General features: G+C 36.9%; 1 protein-coding gene across 1 annotated transcript in view; it reads left to right on the forward strand.

The window, feature by feature from the left end:
• The window catches only part of sfl (N-deacetylase and N-sulfotransferase sfl), a 117,810-nt gene that overhangs the window by 58,795 nt on the left and 39,184 nt on the right, over positions 1 to 19,831 (forward strand). Inside the window, exon 3 of the mRNA XM_018449848.1 lies at positions 13,864 to 14,061. Coding sequence (XP_018305350.1) covers positions 13,864 to 14,061 — 198 coding nt within the window. The remainder of the gene's footprint in view (positions 1 to 13,863; positions 14,062 to 19,831) is intronic.

Genomic DNA, 19,831 nt, shown 5'->3' on the forward strand with positions numbered 1-19,831 from the left:
AAAAATAGAAAAGTTTCTGGACATTATAATTTCTATGTATTATAACCATATGATTTATGATGCGCAAATTGTCATAATGACTATTGAATAAAGTTAAAATAAATATTATTGATTATAACAAGGTTCCAGGTTAAATGCTTTAATCTGGCGTTTAACAGCTAAATCGTTTTCAGATGTGCCAGATGTCGCAATAAGCTTCTTTCCATGGGATTGCAAGTAGATTAGTATCGAATTATCCGACTGACCTGTTTGAAATCTTGTAGTACATCAGACAAATCCTTCTATGGCGATGTGAGCACTAATTATAATCGAATCCTAAATTGCAGGAAAACGGTCGCGAATAAAATAAACTGTAATAAATTTCCCATGACTTGCTCTCAAAATACTCATTGCCAGCTGAGATTCAACTATTTTTGCTACAATCATCGATTAATTTATATATCTCTTTTTTAAATTTTTTTTAATTATATCACATTTTTTTTATACTGTTCAATATAATTATGCGAACTTATTTCGTAATTTTTCGTTATGACAATCATTTCCCGAACAATATCTATTCAGTTTGCGGATTCTCATTACGAATAATGCCGTCAAAGCAACTGTCACGTAGTTACAGAGTCATGCATTAGACGCGGATGAAGATTGAGGAGAAACGCCGTCAGGAATTTTGCCAGTCAAATTCGAGCAGCTGCTGCACCATTAGAGGCATTTCCGCCTAATTGTTTCAACGCCCGAGCACTTGAACGCCGGTTCACGTTTTCCGCAGGCCTCAGAAATTGCGGGCGTACCAAAGTGGCGCTCCTTTGACGACATATTAATCGTCGCCCTACTCCTCCGGCCGACTGTGATACCCGCCGTCGCTTATTAACGCTACCCCTCATTTATAATCTCGATTACAGCCATACAACGGTCCTGTAACAATTCGCTCACGACTCGTCGTAATTATATTATACCGTTATTTTACGCGGTATTCAATCGCTGAAAGTGATTACGCGTGATACGACATTAAGGCTTTGTGCGGGTACTCGCGCGAAACGTGTGCACTCGGATTGGCGTTCCGTGTCGCTGCCGATCGGCACATCGACACATGGATGAACAATACAATTATCGGAACGACAAAAATTATTGCAGATTCGTGGAGTAATTGGAATCGCAATTTCTTTCCAGGAAACACTGCATTGTCCGAGCGGCACCGATCGACCGCGTTCGTGCATGTAATGCAGCGCGTTTACACGTTCTCGCTATAAACGAGTAAAAACCTTGCGAGAGCTCGTGTTCACGTCCTCCTCGTGCGGGAGGGAGAAAAAGCCCTTTCGCGCAGCTCACACACTCCGTTCAATTTATCGCTCGTACGCCGGGGTTGCGAGTGCATTTCACGGATCGATTGGTCGATACCGAGTCTCTAATTAGTGCAGTACGAATTAAAAACTTCCGCACAGCTGAATGTAGAAAGTAAAAATGTCACATATGCACGGAAACGGGAGACATAGACGAATTGATCTGTGAAACGCACGATTATATGTACACGAGATATCCAGGCTTACTATATCATGTAAAAGCTAGTCGCAAAAACAGCTTTATCACGAGAGCTTTTTTCGCTTTTTTTATTCGTTTTATTTCCAAGCGACTGGATTAGATATATATTACTAATTAAAAAGGTTGTGCCATTAAAGATAATAGTTATTGGTGCTAAAATACAAGTCAGACGTCGCGAATCGCCGATTTTTTTTGCAAGTTTTTATTTATTTAAAATAGAAGTAAAAGGATATAAAAAATACAGAATTCCTATTGTTGTTATTTGTGCTCGAAATATATCTTGACATCTCGCAAGTCTATGATATAAAAGCCGCAGGGACGAGCGATTTTTAAACCGCCAATTCAGGTAATCGCTTAATGGTGGACTACAGAAAAAAGATTGCGAATAAAATCCCGCCAGTCTCGGTGTATCGGCAATGTAACGAAGTGAAAGCATTTTGCTGCAACGTTTATTTCGTTCAATTACATTTGGCAGCCATAGTGAAACTACACTACGGGCTAGAAAGTAGATTCCCCGTGCTTGTTTATGGTCTCTCATATATCAGCCTTACGAGCAGTTAACAGAAAGAAATGACTTCAATCCTTTGTCCCTAATTTAGTCACTTAACTGTTAGCTTTTTTCATAGCAATCATTACTACTAATCAACATTATTTACATTTGCAATTTGATAATTACATATTTACTTAAAACTAAAAAATACATCATTAACATTTTTTAATGAACTTATGCGTTCATATAACGTCCTACATGACATTTTTAAATTTTACACTAAAAATTTTAGATGATGTAGTCATTTAAAAAAATTTCTAAACTTTTATTAGAGAAATATTTTTCTAAGATTTTTTCATCTTGATCGAATTTAATTAATAGTCAAACGAGAATGGCATAAGTCAAAAATATCGGTCTCCTATCTTTGAGAAGTGTATTACGAAATTTACCACAGCTACCGCTGGTCTCAAATCGATGCGGCCACAATCCCAATGCTTTGGCCGCGGAAAACCAATACGAAGAAACCGTGCATTCACTGTAGGCGAATTCAATTGAAGATTACAAGACCGAAAGAGACTCACGTTTTCCATTTTCCCAAATTTGTCGTAAAGTTGAAAAAAAAATCTCTATGTAGTTTCGATAAACCGCTTAAATTTCTTTTTTGTATTTGTTGATTTGAATTAAATCGTACTGGACATGTTAGTTTTATTACGTATACCTTTAGTGACAATAAAGAGTGATATAACGTAAGATACAAAATAAGATTGTTTTTCTCACTCAATATCGTGAAAAATTGGAGAATGTGACTTCTGTTTCTATGCAATCCACAATTCCCAATACTACGCCACGACCGAACGAGAGATTCGCCGTAACGCTGCAAGCCGGTAGAATACGGTACCCCAGAGGCGAGTCACATTGCGACGAGAAGAACCAAAAAACCTCGGTATGAGAACGAATAGTGAGAGAGATAGAAGAGAGGAGAGAGAGAGAAAGAAAGAGAGGGAGAAATAGAAAGGAAAATCAGTTTCGCCGGACGTCCGTAAATTGTCGGATGCTCCCTCACACCCTTCCGAATCGATCGAGATTTTACCTTCTGGTCACCCTTGCCACTCAATCAGAGGGTAAAAGTTCGCGCGCGCGCGCACGAAAGGAGAGAGAGATCTCTCTTCTCCGATCTTTTCTTTTTTTTCTCTCCCATTTCGCACGACTAAACGAGTATCCCTCAACGATTCCATTCTCCTCCAGTCTCTCTTGATTTTCACCCCGTCTCACTACCGGCCGATTGACGGAGCAGTTTCAGTCCTTCGACTTTTGCCCCGTGTCAGCCTCCTCCGCGCCATCGCGAAGAGTAAAACCGCAGAAGCAATTTACTATCGTGTGCCTTCGGTCACGTACCCGATAGAGAGACGCGTGTAGTCGCGCGCGAAATGTGAGTGCCGTAGGAAGGCCAGAGCGATCGAATGGCCGAACACGAAGGGCTTGTGCTGATTCTGAGAGCTATATGAGAGAGCTGCGGCGCACGATAACAGATGTGCATCGTGACGCGAAACGTACTTCTGAGGCTGGTAAAATCAATGTGCCGATAAAATGCATTACTTATATGCTGCCGTGTATCAATACGTGACAAGATGACAAATGCGAACGTGTTAAACTCTCCGAACCTACTATTTTATCTCGCTTTGCACGATAATGTCTATAAAAATAATTTATACGTATATCCATTAGCAAAAATAACGTTAAGATATATTTGGAACTTGCAGTTTACACATTTATTAAAATATTCATTAATTTGGTTGTTCAGAAATAATTATAACGAATGTCTTAGTACTCAGTGTTTCACAACTATTTCAATTGATTTATCTTTAAATGATTTAGCAAATAATATAAAATCAGATTAATGATATTATTTTGATTTATCTCAAATATTTGACTTTATTTGTTCTTATGCAGACAGGATTAATGCAACCGTTATATCAATGCCATCGATGTTGCCTCTGCAAATAGCTCGCTATTCCATTAAGCAACTGCAGCCATTAATACTGTGCAATATCGTAGTCGAAATGTCTCAAATATGAATCACGTCATTGAATTGCATTTTAATGTAATTAAAAGCATGATTCAATTTTGTGAAAGATCAAATGATTATTGAGAATGAATTATTTTCGAATTTAGAGTACATCAATTATACTGTTTGACCTAAAAGCATGTTTTCTTCTCTCTGATAGTACATTTTCCGAAGATTGTTCAAATGAACTGCAAATATACCGTTTCCTTATAAAAAATTAGCTTTGAAATCGATCTTTTCGTTATTATAATTTTTCTTTCTTTTCGTTATCTCAAAAGTGCTCATTTTTTTGCTTATGTCACTTTTCTATCAACGCAACGATATGTAGACAGATATCTAAACTTATAATAACTTCGAACAAGAAAGAAGAAAGATATGTAGGTGGTGTATAACTCTGAGATCATAATTCTACTTTACTTACTTCGAACATGACACAACTTTATTATACGAAATAAGGAATACATAGAAGTTACTCTCATACGATTACTTTGCACAAGTTTACTCTTCTATTTGAACATTTATGTTTCTTTTCTTTTTTCACGAAGCAAATTTTCAACTTTTTTTGAATGTAATAACATTTAATATCCTTAATTAATTACAGTATTGATATTTTTATACTATAAATATATCTAAATGTAATACTTTTTTGTATTATTTAATTTAAAATAATATTGTCAAGCTTTATTATATATACATATATATAATTTTAAAAATTGAATGTGTTATATATATAATATTTATATGTTAAGTTTTATATAAGAATATACGTCAATATTGAAAGATTGAAAAAAATATGATTAATAATCTAAATACTTGATTGCTTGATAATCGGCTATTGTAATGTTTTTCACCGTCCGTCACACGGATCATTCGACCTGACCGAGATGGCACGGCATTTTTGTCCTGTGTCCTCCCAACGTGGAGAGCGGGCGTGCCAGCGCTTATTGCAATTTTCGAGCGATTTTTATCGTTATGTTTCGGTGGAATATTGTTATTTCTTTTTGCGAGTTTATTTACGATTTTAGTTTCGGCGGCTCCGATATATAATTTGTTGTGCGAGGCTTCGTCTTATCATCTTAACTGGCGGCCAGGAAGAAGATAGAAGACTTATATTGGAGGCATGAGGCCACTCAGAGGAGGGGTAGCGCGTTCTGAATTCTTGAAATAGCGCCCTGTCTATAAACTTGTCATCCTATCGCCGAATTCTTACAGGCAATTACAAAAAGGGAGTGACTAAAGCGGCATGAGAGGATAGCCACTCTCTGCCATAGTAAGAGCGAGAAATCAGTTGATGCATGGTCTAATTTGAGTATCGAATTACTACTTGCGAAAACTGTATAGAACATTAATGGCGAACACACGACGAAGTTGCACCACGCTCATGAGTGCGGTCGCAGTATATATGCACACAGTATTATTTTTGGCTTAAGATAACTCTTACATGAAATAGTTAATACATTTAACAACCGGACAACTCTATCTTTCACGTGTCAGCGATTTCGTGTCCGCTCACACTTGCGCACCTGCGCTCATAAGATAGATTCTCAGTAACTCCGCGTGTATACGAGGGTTAAAGTCGCGCAAACCACCACACAGTCGTGATAAAGAAAAAGGAAACCCCTGAGACCTTTCATCACCACTGACGCCGTGAATTCGCGTGCCTTGGACACATTTTCTGCACCCGATTCTGGCTGCAAAGCGCCGTTACTATTGAGGTGAAAAAAACGTGATGTAGAAATCGATGCGTTGTTTTTTATGCTTGAAACAGTCATTTTTATATTCTATTTTATTATTTTTTGTAATTTTTAATTTAAAGACAATTAAATTAATTATAATTTTTCCGAAATCTCTCTGAAATATAAAATAAAATTATACATATAAAATAAAATTATATATAAAATGAAATTGTAATATCTCATTTGATTTTCATATTTATGTAATTTATGCTTAACAAGCGAGTTATTTTTAATTTTTTTTTGTAATCGAGTACCTTTTTCGTTCTCTTTTATGAAAATTTCAAAATTATTGAATTTATTTAAAAAATATGTTTTCACTAATGCATTGCGATGTCCCTGATTATATATATATATATATATATATATAGGACTTGATTAAGGAGTAATAAAGAACTAACAAATCTTTGTATTTGAGGAGAAATGTTGCGAAAATTTTAATAATTTAATCTGTCTTTAAATGATTTTTAATTAGAAAACCAATAAGGTAGATGTTTCCCTATTTTTATTAAGTTTCCTATCTACCTTTTTATTTCACTAGACATAATAGGTGCGCGCTTCGCGTGCGCTACTGAGCTTTTGATATTTTATACAAATATGCATATATATACAAGGTGTATCCTAAATACACAATTTAAAAATTCATTCAAGAATTTGTAATAATTTTACATTACACTATTACCATTACACTATTACCATTACCATTACACTATTAACTCTTTTATAATATTTATAATAATTATAATTTTATAATATTTATTAATTACATTTAACCTTCGATACATAACTGTCAAACGCGCGATTTCCGCGATGACAGCCGTTCACGAAGTGAGCGCAGCGAGAGAATCAAATCGACACGACATCCGCTCACGACACGAAGTTGCGCACGCGATAAGATCGAGCTCTAGACAATCAATCCGCATCACGGAAAAGGAAACAATGAATTCGACTATCGATTTAACATCCCAATTTTATTATCCAATTTCTTATTATAAGAGGATATTTACTTGTATAATTCTATATATAACTTCAATTTATAATATATGTAATCGTAAAAATGACACAAAACAAATTACGTATTTTTACCGTCTTAGTTTAAACATCAAATAATGCCTTTTTTATTAATTGCAATTTATGAGAAAATAATTTTTATTTACATAACGAAACTATGAAACTTTCAATACTAGTAATAGTTGTTGCTCTCCCGTATTAACGCAAAAATGAAGGATATCTGTTTCAAGGAAGAGCACAACTCGTACATAATTTTCCAATATTCAAAAAGCATCAAATCCGATCGAGGCGCGTACAAAAATATGATTTTCATCGGATCGCGTTGCGATTACTCCCTGGTGTTTTACATAGTTCGAAACGCAATCGTCTCACAAACATCCATACAAATACAATCCGCAGGCGACGAACTTTTGTTCTTTTGAACGAGATACTCTTCAATGAATATATGTATACATCAAAACATACAATTTTATTCAATACCGAATTATGTACATATATTTAAAAGATCATGGAATATTCTGAATTATAACGCATATTATTGCGATTTTAATTAATTCCGGAAACTTGATTTTAATATGATTGCAATTATAACATTCTATCGTAATAATGAGTCAGGAATTCTACTTATTATGAAAATTTTATTAGCTAATGCAGATCATAACGTGTGTGTATGTGTATATATATATATATATATATACAGGGTGGTTTATTTCAAACATAATAGGTTGAATATTTCAAAAAATTTGAAAAATACGGTAAAATGTTTCATATTAAAATTATCCGATCTGAAGGGATACAAATAATGACAAAATTAATTTTCTAAAAAAATCAATTTTTCAAGGTCATATGGAGATTATCGCCATTTTTTAATGGAATTGTATGATTTTTTTTACATAATATGATTTCTTTGATTAGTCCGCACATAAAAGTATTAAGGTAACGTTATCGAAAAATCAATAGTTTACGAGATATTTTGTACTTTATATTAGCACATATTGACATGAAATATTAATTATCTCGTAAACGATTGATAACTTTACCTTAACACTTTTATATGCGGAATAATCAAAAGGACCATATTATGTAAAAAAATCATACAATTCCAATTTTTTAAAAATGATAACTTCCATATGAAAAATTGATTTTTCCAAAAATTAATTTTACCAATGCCCGTTACTTTTGTATCTTTCCCGAGATATTCGACCCATTATATACGAAATGCAGATCAACGTGTGTGTATGTGTAAATAAATAAAACATCCTGTATACATATACATATCCTTGTTTTCGAAATGATTAAACGTTATTTGCAAATATTTCCGAGTTTCCATATTTATCTCATACTACGAATAGGAAATATTAATCTACATTAGCAAGCAAAATATCGCAAGCCAGAGAGCGCGCAATTTGGTTCGACGAATGTATTAAATAAGCATTAAAAACGGTATATCCGAGAGAGATCGTATGCGTACAGTTAATCGACGTATTGTCTGCTGCGGCCAACGTTTATGCTAAACGAATCGTGTAACGTTGATCCCTATTATTCTTTCACAAAGGCAACCGCGGACACTTGCTGCTAATTAACATGAATTAACATGAGAAAGAGGATCACGAGATTCTGCCAGTGGTAATTCAAATGACTAAGCTAAAGAATGAAGCAAAAGAGAGAGAGTGAAAGACAGAGATAGCTACGGAGAGAGAAAAGGAAGACCCATCAAGGTTAACGAACGGGAAGATGATTTCGTTTGTCATTTAACCAATTGACGCTGGTGAGTAACCATTCGTGGACGCCGTGGGGTACCGTGTTATAGTTTAGTGCAGCAGCTGCAGCAGACTCTGACGCAGTGCCGCATGTAGGCACATCTACTCAGGTTAACCCGGCTAAAACGTTCTGCGCGGAAAGTACCGATTATGATTCATTAGCGTCGCCATTCTGGTCGAGAGATTCTCGCTGCTCTCTAACAAGAAAGTATGCGCGTGGAAAAGAGCTGCTACGCGAACAGCTTTGCCGGTGCATTTGAACGTTTAAAGTACGCACACCACTCGCCGTATTGTAACTTCTTCTACTCGTAGAGAAAAGCATACGGTACAATAGCCCTTTCCGATGTCATATATTTGATGAACAATCTAACAGCGTATTGTGCTACTCGAGCAGTTAACTCGACGTTTTGAGTACGTTAAATGCGAAAATGCGAATGCAGCATTGACGAATGTCGTAAATACAGAGCGTTAGTAATGTATGAGCACTTTGAATAAACTCGTAACTTTAAAGCAAGAGAAGAAAACTGAAAGAATATTGTTCTGCAGCGCGAAAGATAAAAGGATGAATGCTTTTGTAATTTTCTTTGATACTGTTAATTCTCATTTACAGAACTACGCCGATTATTCTCGTTTTGCGAATGCATTTAATATTGTACGCGAATTTTCTACGCTTTGACAGCTTTTGTAAATGTATGACTTTAGACGTTCGTCAATTTTCTTGCGATTCTTCTCGAGTTGGCAAAGGCACCTCGTGAAAACACTATATAAAGGGCAGGCAAACGACACTTGCACGATTTGAGACGAAAAGTGCCGATAAGTCTTGTCATGGCCAAGCAATAAGCAGACGAAAGAGGATCATAAAGACACATCGGACGTAACTCGATTATCCGCGCGAAAAGTACGAGACGACGAGCCGTTATACGACATAGTAATTCGAGAGCTCCCTCGTCCGTTCCGTTACCGTTCCCTTGTGTCGAGAGCGATTCTCTACTGTAATTTAATCGCCTGTCGATAGACGACAATGGCGGCCGTAATCTAAAATTACTTTTTAAGAAGGGCGTCTTTTCTCTCCCTCTTTCTTCTTCTCTCTCTCTCTTTTAATGACGTTTATTAGTACCAGACGGTGTCGAAACTGCCGTTATGAGTTCCTTTTTTTTCGTCACAGCACACAAAAGTCCTGCTAAGATGGAGAGAAGCTGGCGCGGCTTGATTTGTGAAAAGCAATTCTCGTATGATGGGCTTCTTCTTGACGGCTCGTAATGTTACACTTAACACGACGGAAGGTTGATGAAAGATAAAAAAGGGACTAAGAGTAGACGGCGCCGTAAGCTCCGATGACTCGCATTTAACAAAGATCTAAACTCGTCTAATAATGTTCTTGCATAGTTATAGTTTCTTCTTAATTGCTTAATTTACGATTAATGAAAATGAACAAAAGTCCTGTCTAAGAGTAGACGATGTTGTAAGTTTGAATAACTCGCACTGACAAAGATAAGCTCTAATGTTCCTTTACAACTTTTTCTTAGTTACTTTTTTATACGATTTAACGAAAAATTTTTGCATCCATAAATATCGCACGTGTTTTGACTAGTTTCTGATCGATTGGAGATCGTGCGTCTGATATTCGGGAAAAACAGTGAAAACGATCGTACGGCAATCTCGCCCTGACAAATAAATGTACACTATCTTTTTGCGATCACAGACTTTACAAAATATCTACAGTTGCATGTTTTCACCCGTGGTTAATATCGATAGGTGCATCTATATGGGTCTTGTCGAATATGAGGACTTATCGAAAAACTATGATATTGAGATTTCGACGGGAAATAGAAGCTTTCGATTGCAACAGCAATATTGTATACATTTTTGTGCTGTTATAGATCTCTTTCGGGGATTGACCTAACGTCGCTACTTGACAAACAAACGCGGTACCGGTCTTTTCCAATCACAGTCTGCGATGTCATGTCTGTGTATAGTAAGTCTCGTGAGTCCTGATCGAAATCGACTTTCCATTTACTCCCGATATGTCAGAAGCTTGCCCATCGTTCTCAAGTCAATCGTATCTGCGATAGAATAATGATAGAGCAACGGGAGCGTTTTGATTGAATACTTCCCTGGACAATTGTACGACCGATCCCCTACTCAGAAGTTCAGACAGTTTGGTAGCATGTATCTGAACCTACGGCCTTATCGTAAATTCGTGTTAAGGATGCCTACGCACGCCTGTTACTGATAGGGACTTGGAATTTAGGTCAGATAGTATCCTCTAATAACGTCGCGCATTAATAGGCTTACTTGCGGCCACGGCTGATGCGCGATAGGGTGCATCGTATCTCTCGCGTCCCAGATTATCCATGTACTTGAAAGCCTCTACGCGGATACGTATGTGTGGATCCGCGCAATGTGTATGTATTGTAACCGTCAGATTTTATGTCTCTGTATGTACGATATTGTTGTTTGTTGTTGAAACCCATTTACGTATGGGATACTAAACCTCACGTTGACCGTCACGACATGAGAAATATATCGATTCTTACAATTTTTGAAAATATTCTACTAAATATAGAAGCTATTCGTGTTTTTACTAGTCAATCCCCATACTTAATTATCATAAACATATTTCTTTTAAGACAATATGTAATGTTTTAGTTTAATTTAGTTTAGTTTTAGTAGAAATAATACAAAATTTTTAACAATAAATGCGATTTACTTTCTGATGTGTCTGAAATGCAAACGTATTATTAAACTTTTTAAATCGAATTTTAGGTGTCATATAAATTATTAAGACATAAATCTAAATGTAGTATATTTACATTTTGGGAGACAGACAAAGCGTATACGAAGCTTATACGAAGTTGCATTTAAATGTCATCTAATAGAATGGAAATGAAACTAGATTCGACCTTTATCAAGTAGCGAGAGACACAATGCATATACAGTACCTCTCTTGTTCTCAACTGTGGGTAGGATTGCAGATTCTCAATATTTACGAATGATCCCGTGTGCACGGATAAACGACTTCGATACACACGAATGTCAAGAATATTGCATCGATAACCCGCGCATGAAATGCAGAGGAACCATTCGATGCATCGTCATGTATGCATACGTGTATGGAGCATATCACGATCGATACCTCTGTTTCCTACTACGAGCATTTCCATATCTTTATGAAAGCTATTGCAAAACACACGCTGAAGACGAAACGAGAAACTTTGATAAGCGGAAATTGATCATTGAGCTTTGGCAAATTATATGGAATGCAAACAGATAACATAGTTCTACAGGGCAATTTCACGAATATTTCACGTCTTGATAAATTGCATTTCGCACAGTGAATTATCGTTATGCGCGTCAAAGACCTTTACTACAGTACAGTTTATGTCTGTGATTGCGTTACGAGAAAATATTTGCTCGAAATTTAGTTACATCAAATACTTCGTAACAACGACTAAAGCATACCTACTACGTGAGTAAATGTTCGACCGAAGCTCCGCTTCGTGTATATTGTACTGACGCGACGCCTAATGTGCATAAATTGTAAACCGGAGAGGGTAAGAGCTGCGAAGCGCAAGTGCCATCGATAATCTGTTTCGCTTCCATCTAAGCTAAAGACCCTTTCAATCCCACTCATCACTTTATCCATCGGTTAAAAAATTATTATACGTATGTTCTTTTTTTTTAGCAAAAAATTTTCAAGATCACAATATAATGTAAAATACTTCTTTTTTAATATATATACCTTCTATCATTTGATTACTTTTGGGGCCCTTCAACTTTTTTTCACATCTAGGAATTAATGATCTATATTCTATTCATTCGAAGCCATTAACACCCATTGCACCCGTAATATCCACATTCGTATTTCGACATAATTCGGGACGCTGCACGATAAACGTTTTTACGCATCAATGAGTGTTATGGCATATAGGTATTATGAGAACGATTGATCGTGTTTGCATCCCAATTAATAATTCGACGAATTCGTATACCATAATAATAGTTATTGCTGTTCCATTATGAAAATGCCCCCGCATGTTTGAATGTCGACCGGTCCTGGCTTATCCTGCTTCAGTACAAAGGTTCGATTTTCGGTTTATGGCGAGAAGCTCGATTGCTGGACGCATACTAATTTGGTGCATGCGCCGATAATATACCGCTGGATCTGCTCGTGACAAACATAAAGGAGCTCAACAGCAAGGAATGTATCCATTATCTGCTGTATCTAAAGAGAATGTATCTAACTATATAATTTGAATCTATATATAAAACATAAAGATCATATACTATCGAATTCAATTTACAATCTAAAGAAAAACTCTAAGTAAAAAATGTAAGTGAAGATAAAAAAGGAGAGCAGCAAGAATAAAAATTCGAAAGAAACTTTTATTTCTTAAAACGTCTTCTCGAGAATTATAATTTTTAAAAATATCGAATATCAAGGCTTTCAATCTTTTGTATGATTCAATACGAACGATATTAAGATATAAAAAAAAGAATTATCTCTTTATATATCACGGTGAGATAGTTTAATCGCGGTAAATACCAGGAAACTTGCAGAATGTCCGATGTTAATAGGTGTCCGGAAGAACTCGTTGCAGCGGCGCTAAAGGGTCCTTTGTGGAGCTACGCATACGTTCCGAAATTCCTGCGTTGCTGCTACATCCGCGTTCTCTGCACGGATATTCCGGGCTGTATCCGTCTATGTTGAAAGCGCAACTTTGAGGACAGGTTGAAAGAGCTGCCATGCATTCTTCGAGGGCCGCTCGTTACGGGGGTTTCGTTACGAAGAATTTGAAGGAAGAATTTGTTCCTGGACTGAAGCCAATCGAAACGTTCCTTTTACTCTTTGAAAGAACATTTGATATTATCATGAAAACTATAACGTAGCATGAAGTAACGCGAGGCTCGCTCTATAACGAGAAAATATCTCATAAATATGTAAAACTTCTGAGATAAGAGATGGTTCGAGAAAATGCGTTATGTGTGTATGATCAATATCGCGAAAATTCTTTAGACTCTTGATATATATGTATTATATATCACTAGCTTAGCATCACGCTGAAAATTATTACTGAAAAATTGCCACTTGTCAATTTTTAATTAATAATTTGAAGTTAAAAATAATTGCAATATAAATAAGATTGTGTATCAGGCGATATATTTTATGTGTACTAAAAATTATATGATAACTAGCATATTTCTTCATTAAATATACCTACCAATTGTAATAAAATATTAATTAACAAATGATTTCTATTATTACAGTTTAATACATCGAGATACAAGGCCAGAGCCAGCGATACGATGTTCGACTCTGAGAGGAGCGACCAGACTACCGTCAGCACCAGATCATCGCAGTGAAGCTCGATTAAGGATAGACCCAAAAGTGTTGGTCTTTGTAGAAACTCTGTACTCGAGGCTAGGCCGAGAGATAGCTGAGCTGCTAGTTTATAATCGAATAAAGTGAGTACGGACTATTTTTCTTTCGTACCGGCTAGCACGAAGGATTGAACGGTTCTTCTCATTTATTGACGAAACAATTACGAGTCTATACGATTCACTGCAAACCGTTTTTATTGCAACAGATAATTATAATTATAATTTATTTACCTAGATGGGTAAAACTTGTCGTAGATACCTGACCTACTTGCATGCATCGCGTTTCGCAACACGTCTTTTACGCGCACCGACCTGATTCAGGAAAAAGATTCCACCCTAGCGCGATCTAAAAGTAGGTCGTCAACGTAAGCTTTCTTCGGAGTTCTCGGCCGCAATAGTTCATACTATTAGACAAAAAGTATATGGCTAATGGCACCCAGTTGCTGAAGTCGATCAATATCGTGACACATACTTCTGAACGTACGTGAGCTCGCTAGTTCGCAATCCTTTTTATTCGTAAACGTTTTACTTCTCTTTCATAAGAAAGAAATGGTAAATGATCAAGAAATGTTAAATGAGTGGTATTCCATGAATTTGAAGCAAACACCTTATTTTCGTATTTTTAAACGATATATCGATGGTAAATAGATATGTTTACATTAATTCCACAAAATCATTTGCTAAAATAAATTCTACTACTCATTGAGAATTTAGGAAAAATTTATAAATTGTATTTTATTTGTGAAGCTACTCTGGGTTCTTTTATTTTTTTTACAAAAAACTCTTGCTAGTGTTACGAATGTTCATCGGGAGAAAATATTTCAACATTTTTTTGGAAAAAAAACTATAACCTAGATCTTGTTGTAATTCTCCCATAACGCTGATCCGAATTTTTCAAAAAATTCCCGGCATTTATCATTCCGCGACGGAGATTCCGCAAATCCCGGTTTTACTACATCGTCGGCAATGTTATTTCGTGAATGTCGGTATAAAAATTAGAAATGCAGATTTCTCGACCATTGTAAAGTCCGGACAGTTTTTACGTTATTATACGGGTTCCGCGAATATTTTAAAACCATTTTTCTCATCTAGGGAGTCAAAAATCGGCACAATGTCGATTCGTAAATATCGTGAAACCGATTACTTCGATTCGTATAATCATCTTAACTTCATACTCAATCCGATGTACCTACTGAATCTTTATATTTCGAAGAATGAAGCATCTTGAAATATCTTTTATAAAATCACCGCGAGGATGTCGATTGGAATAACGTGTACTATTAATAATAGAGAGGATGAAATGCAGCGGAAAATAATCGTTCATTTAGAGCTAGAATATTCCACATTTCAGTATGTGTGTGTGTGTGTGTGCAATTTTGCATGGTTACATGAATATTGCTATTATGTAACAATATAAATTGTTAACAGGTAAACACAGAGAGTGGTAGTATAAGTACTTCGATATTTAGACGACTCGTTAAATAAATATTAACGTTCGATAAATAGGGAACATACACAATATGGTACAACTATATAACCAAACTGTATCGGGCAAAATTTCATATCTATGTACAGTTACGCGCAAGATTTCACGTTTCCATTCCACGAAAATCGCATAATACGAGCGTGCCTGAAAAGTTCGAATTCGCTATTGGGGATGTGGTATATCGCGACTTCATGATGTGCATTCCTTAAACGGTAATAGCCGAGCCAAAAGCCTGTTATAGAAGTCGAGGGATGTATAGGACCACTCCAAAACTTTGACGCTCGATGAGAGAGAGCTTAAGCCGGATGTGTCCTCGAATTTCGAAATAGGATAAGGTCCTGAGAGAGATCAAGAGCGGGAGAAAGAGAGAGAATGAAAGATGGAAAGGAAGAGAGAAGGATAGGCGGAACTCGCCTACGTATTCTCCCTCGATTATCTCCCGATTCTTCCGCAGTTGATCAAATAATAATGACGGGATAATGCGATCCGTAGCTTGCTTCCGCAGGCCTTCGCGCTTATCGGGAATTATAGTGGCGCAGCAGCGTGACACGGTGCACATGAGAGAGCACATTGTAGTTTAGAGCTCAACACGAGATAGAGACGAATAGCGATTAGGGGGCTTGCACCATCCTTCGCCGTAGGAGGAACGAATAACATGCGGCGTATAACACGGCTCGATACGAACTGAACATGCGGGATGTGCGTATCCCCGTAAACTGGCGAGCGATGAAGCAGCGTTCTCACCTGTGTGTTGGAGAGAGACAGGGCATCGGTATGCCGATATGATCGGAAAGGTAACCAACAGCCCGGGCATCAGTGATACGCGCTCATGAGAGCACGAGAGAACCACCAACCAAGCTCGTCGCGGTGGTATCTCATTTGCTTTATCCGGCGCAATTTCATAATCGATATCGGCGCCTGAGGGTAGGGGGAAGAGGGCAGAGGATCGTCCACGCTGGCCGCATAGCATCCACCTATATGTACGGCGTCAGGCAAATTTTGTTGTCGGAGATTGCGAAGTGCAGATATGGAAAGCGTCGCGCCGGATCGTGTTCCGCCGCGAGCCGCGTACTATGTACACGTACGTGTACGTCGACGCACAACGGTGTACATAATGAAATATTTATTGATGCGCCGTTCCCTTTGCGTGTAGAAGAGCATCACTATGTCTGCCTTACGCCGTGTATATACATGCACGTAATGCGATATGGAAAAGTTTTTGAATCTGGGATCCAGCTGCGCTAGATAAAATGCGATATCTTGCCCCGGGATACTCTTTCGAGCCCGGGACGTAAGAAAAATAGGGGCGGAGGAAGAAGTTTCTATAAGCGAGTTGAGTTTTCAACCCGTTTTACCTTACATACGAGCAGCGTCTGTTTTTATCTTGCCTGCAGCTTTTATTGCTTATTAACTGCTTTTATGTGCACTCATATCGCCTTATCGATTATGCCCACGTCGCGGACGATGAATAATGCAGATACAAAACACACAAGATGCTTCAAATTATTGAAAGTCTGTTCTGTAAAAAAAAAACTTTTACGTAAAGATTTTATAAGATATACACAAAATGAATATTAGAATGCATATACGAAGAATTACTTGCTATTGAAAATTAATCTCTTTATGAAGGTAAACTTCAATAACACGGGTTACAAAGGAAACTTTTATAAAGAATGCAGAAATTCCGATTTAACACGACTTCCTGGTGCATATAAAAATCGATCAAACAGTCAAGTGTCAATTGTGTTTATCGCCGATATTCTATTCGACACATGACAATCAATCGAATTCTCTTTCATCCCTCACGATATTTTTAGTTCATTCCCCATTGATAGGATTTCTCGATGCATATCTATCTATCGAGAAGCCTTCAATAAAAGTTCGCGTGTTATCAGCGTAAAGAAAGAAGTCTTCTCAATCGAGAGAACGGTGATATCGATTACGCTATTCCAACACCAGCATGTCATCTCCCTCGAGTTATGTATATTCCAGTACTAACATAGCCTGCACGATGTAGTCTTCGTTAAGCTGGAATCACACGATGCACGATTTCTTGAATGATAAGCATGTATGCTGTTATACCTGCTTTGATGCACGAACATATTCTGAAGGTGCGATCCACTTAACGCTGCGAATTCTTCGTTGATTAATCAGAAAAAAGAATCTTACGAGTTGATCAATCAAAGAATACTTCAAAGCATTTGCAACGTTGAGTGAATTTCACCTGTATACTGAAAGAACGATTTTTTTATCTAAAAATTTAGCTACACGTCAGAACATAATTTTGTTGGACTAACAAAAATAATTACGTGGGATTTTTAAGCATGATGAGAATACTACAAAAAATTTTAAACATTTTTGTAACCAATTTGAGCGTCCAACAAAATTATTTTTAAATCTGTATCTAATTAAATTTTTAAATACTTCAGTAAAACCTTTCTGTGTAAAATACGTGCATCAGAACAGGCATAGTAGCGTGCATGCTTATCATTCAAGAAACCGTGCATCGTTTGATTTCATAGCTTTATCCTTATCATCGACAAGGAAAAAAAGATGGCGGCTGTGCAAAGCATAAATGTTCCACGTCGCGTATCGTCGAGGCGAGCACGCCGATCAATCCCTGTGTGACGCGTATTTTTTCATCGCACGCATCGGCGAGTTTCATCTCAAATCCGTCTTTTCATTTCGCGACTCATCTCGCCTTTGTTCCGTCACGCTTCTGGCGCACGTGGTCTCGCAGTTTCTCTTGATTTCTCGCCCGTTTCCCGCGTACTCTCGTCTAGGTACTCCCGTGTATTCGTTGGCTCGTACGAAAAATAAATGAATACAGTGTCACGGATCCGAAGGTGTCTTGTTGGGAACACGCGGAGACGCCACGGTGTTAAGCTAACTTGCCTTATCGCACTGCACGAATTATGGCGCATTTTTAGCTTCTCCATAATTTATAGAAGAGAAAACAGTGTTACGTACACATACCCGCTGTGTATACACGCACCACGGGGTTGAATTTTTAATAGCGGCTGTGCCCGTCTCCGTGATTTCCGGCACACACGTTATAATATGCGCGATACGGTCGTTCGCGCGGAAGTAACATCTCGGCGCGGAGGTATTTCGGAATTACGGGGAAAAATATGCGGCGTTTATTCAGCCTTTCGCAGAGGAGAACCACCGATGATGCTTCAAGAGAGATCGCGCGCGCGCGTTGCCGTTTATTTTCAACCGTGGAAGAAAGTCAACGTCTGTCACGTAAACCCCGCTATTTATATCAAGCCAAGTTACGTACAGCGTGTACAAGTGTCGCGTAATTACTTGAAATATTACCGCCTTGAATAAGATAAAGAGGTATTGTACATTCTTGAGAGAGGTACGACGCTGCCCGTGCTATAAGGTTTGATTTCATTCCTTAGTCGCTGCAGCTTCCACCTAGTATAGACGTTACAACTGGGAACTCTTGATATATTACCAGCATAAATTCTTGTAATTCAGAAAAATACGTAAGACATAATTATATAATAGTTGTACTAATTAGAGAAGATATTGTTCAGATACAGAGAAATTTTATGACACTATAACGATGACTGTTCAGTCTCACGTTTTATATCGTATCTCTTTTATCCGCTTTTCCGAACGTTACAGTTCGCAAATATACCCGCGGCGTAAAAATAACACAGCTAGTCTGTGGTATCTCCATAATTAAATGGGCGATGCAGCTAATAATACGACCAGGAACAGACAGTTATCGTGACATAAGTAATGCAAACCCGATGGTATAAGAGCGAAAAACTTCCCGTTTGATACGACAAAGAGAGAGTGATATTGATTCAGCGCTATGTAGAATATTTTTAAACATCACATGCGTGGTACAGTTGACTATTTTTACCATTTGTACATAATGTACGTATCTTTGCATAAGAATATAAGTGAAAGCTATAAAATTGTTTTTGAGACAATGTTTTTCTTTACCATATTTTCCTTAGCAGTTATTTTTTCTCTCCATGTTTTTGTTGATTAGTTACACTTAACTTCGAACATTAAATTATAAAATGCACATAGTTTACAATAGTCTTTAACTTGTGAATGGTCACCTGGAGTGTTTTTATAGTGGCGAAAAAATGTGAATGTAAAATATTATTTTTAATGTATATTGTTTTATATATTTTTTCTTTTTCGATAACTACGTTTTATTAACTTTTAAATATGCAATTCTATCGAAAACTCGCAACAAAAAAGCATTATATTAATCAAAATTTTTATTTTTTAGAAATATTGTTATAAGCTACTTAAACATGCTTATTCCGTTCAATATTTGTTTGGTTTACTTTTTTCAGAAAATTGTGATTAAATATTTATAATTTTCTCAAATATTAA

This window comes from Mycetomoellerius zeteki, unplaced genomic scaffold (genome assembly GCF_001594055.1).
Source record: "Mycetomoellerius zeteki isolate Tzet28-1 unplaced genomic scaffold, Tzet1.0 scaffold25, whole genome shotgun sequence".
NCBI classification, from domain to species: Eukaryota; Metazoa; Arthropoda; class Insecta; order Hymenoptera; family Formicidae; genus Mycetomoellerius; species Mycetomoellerius zeteki.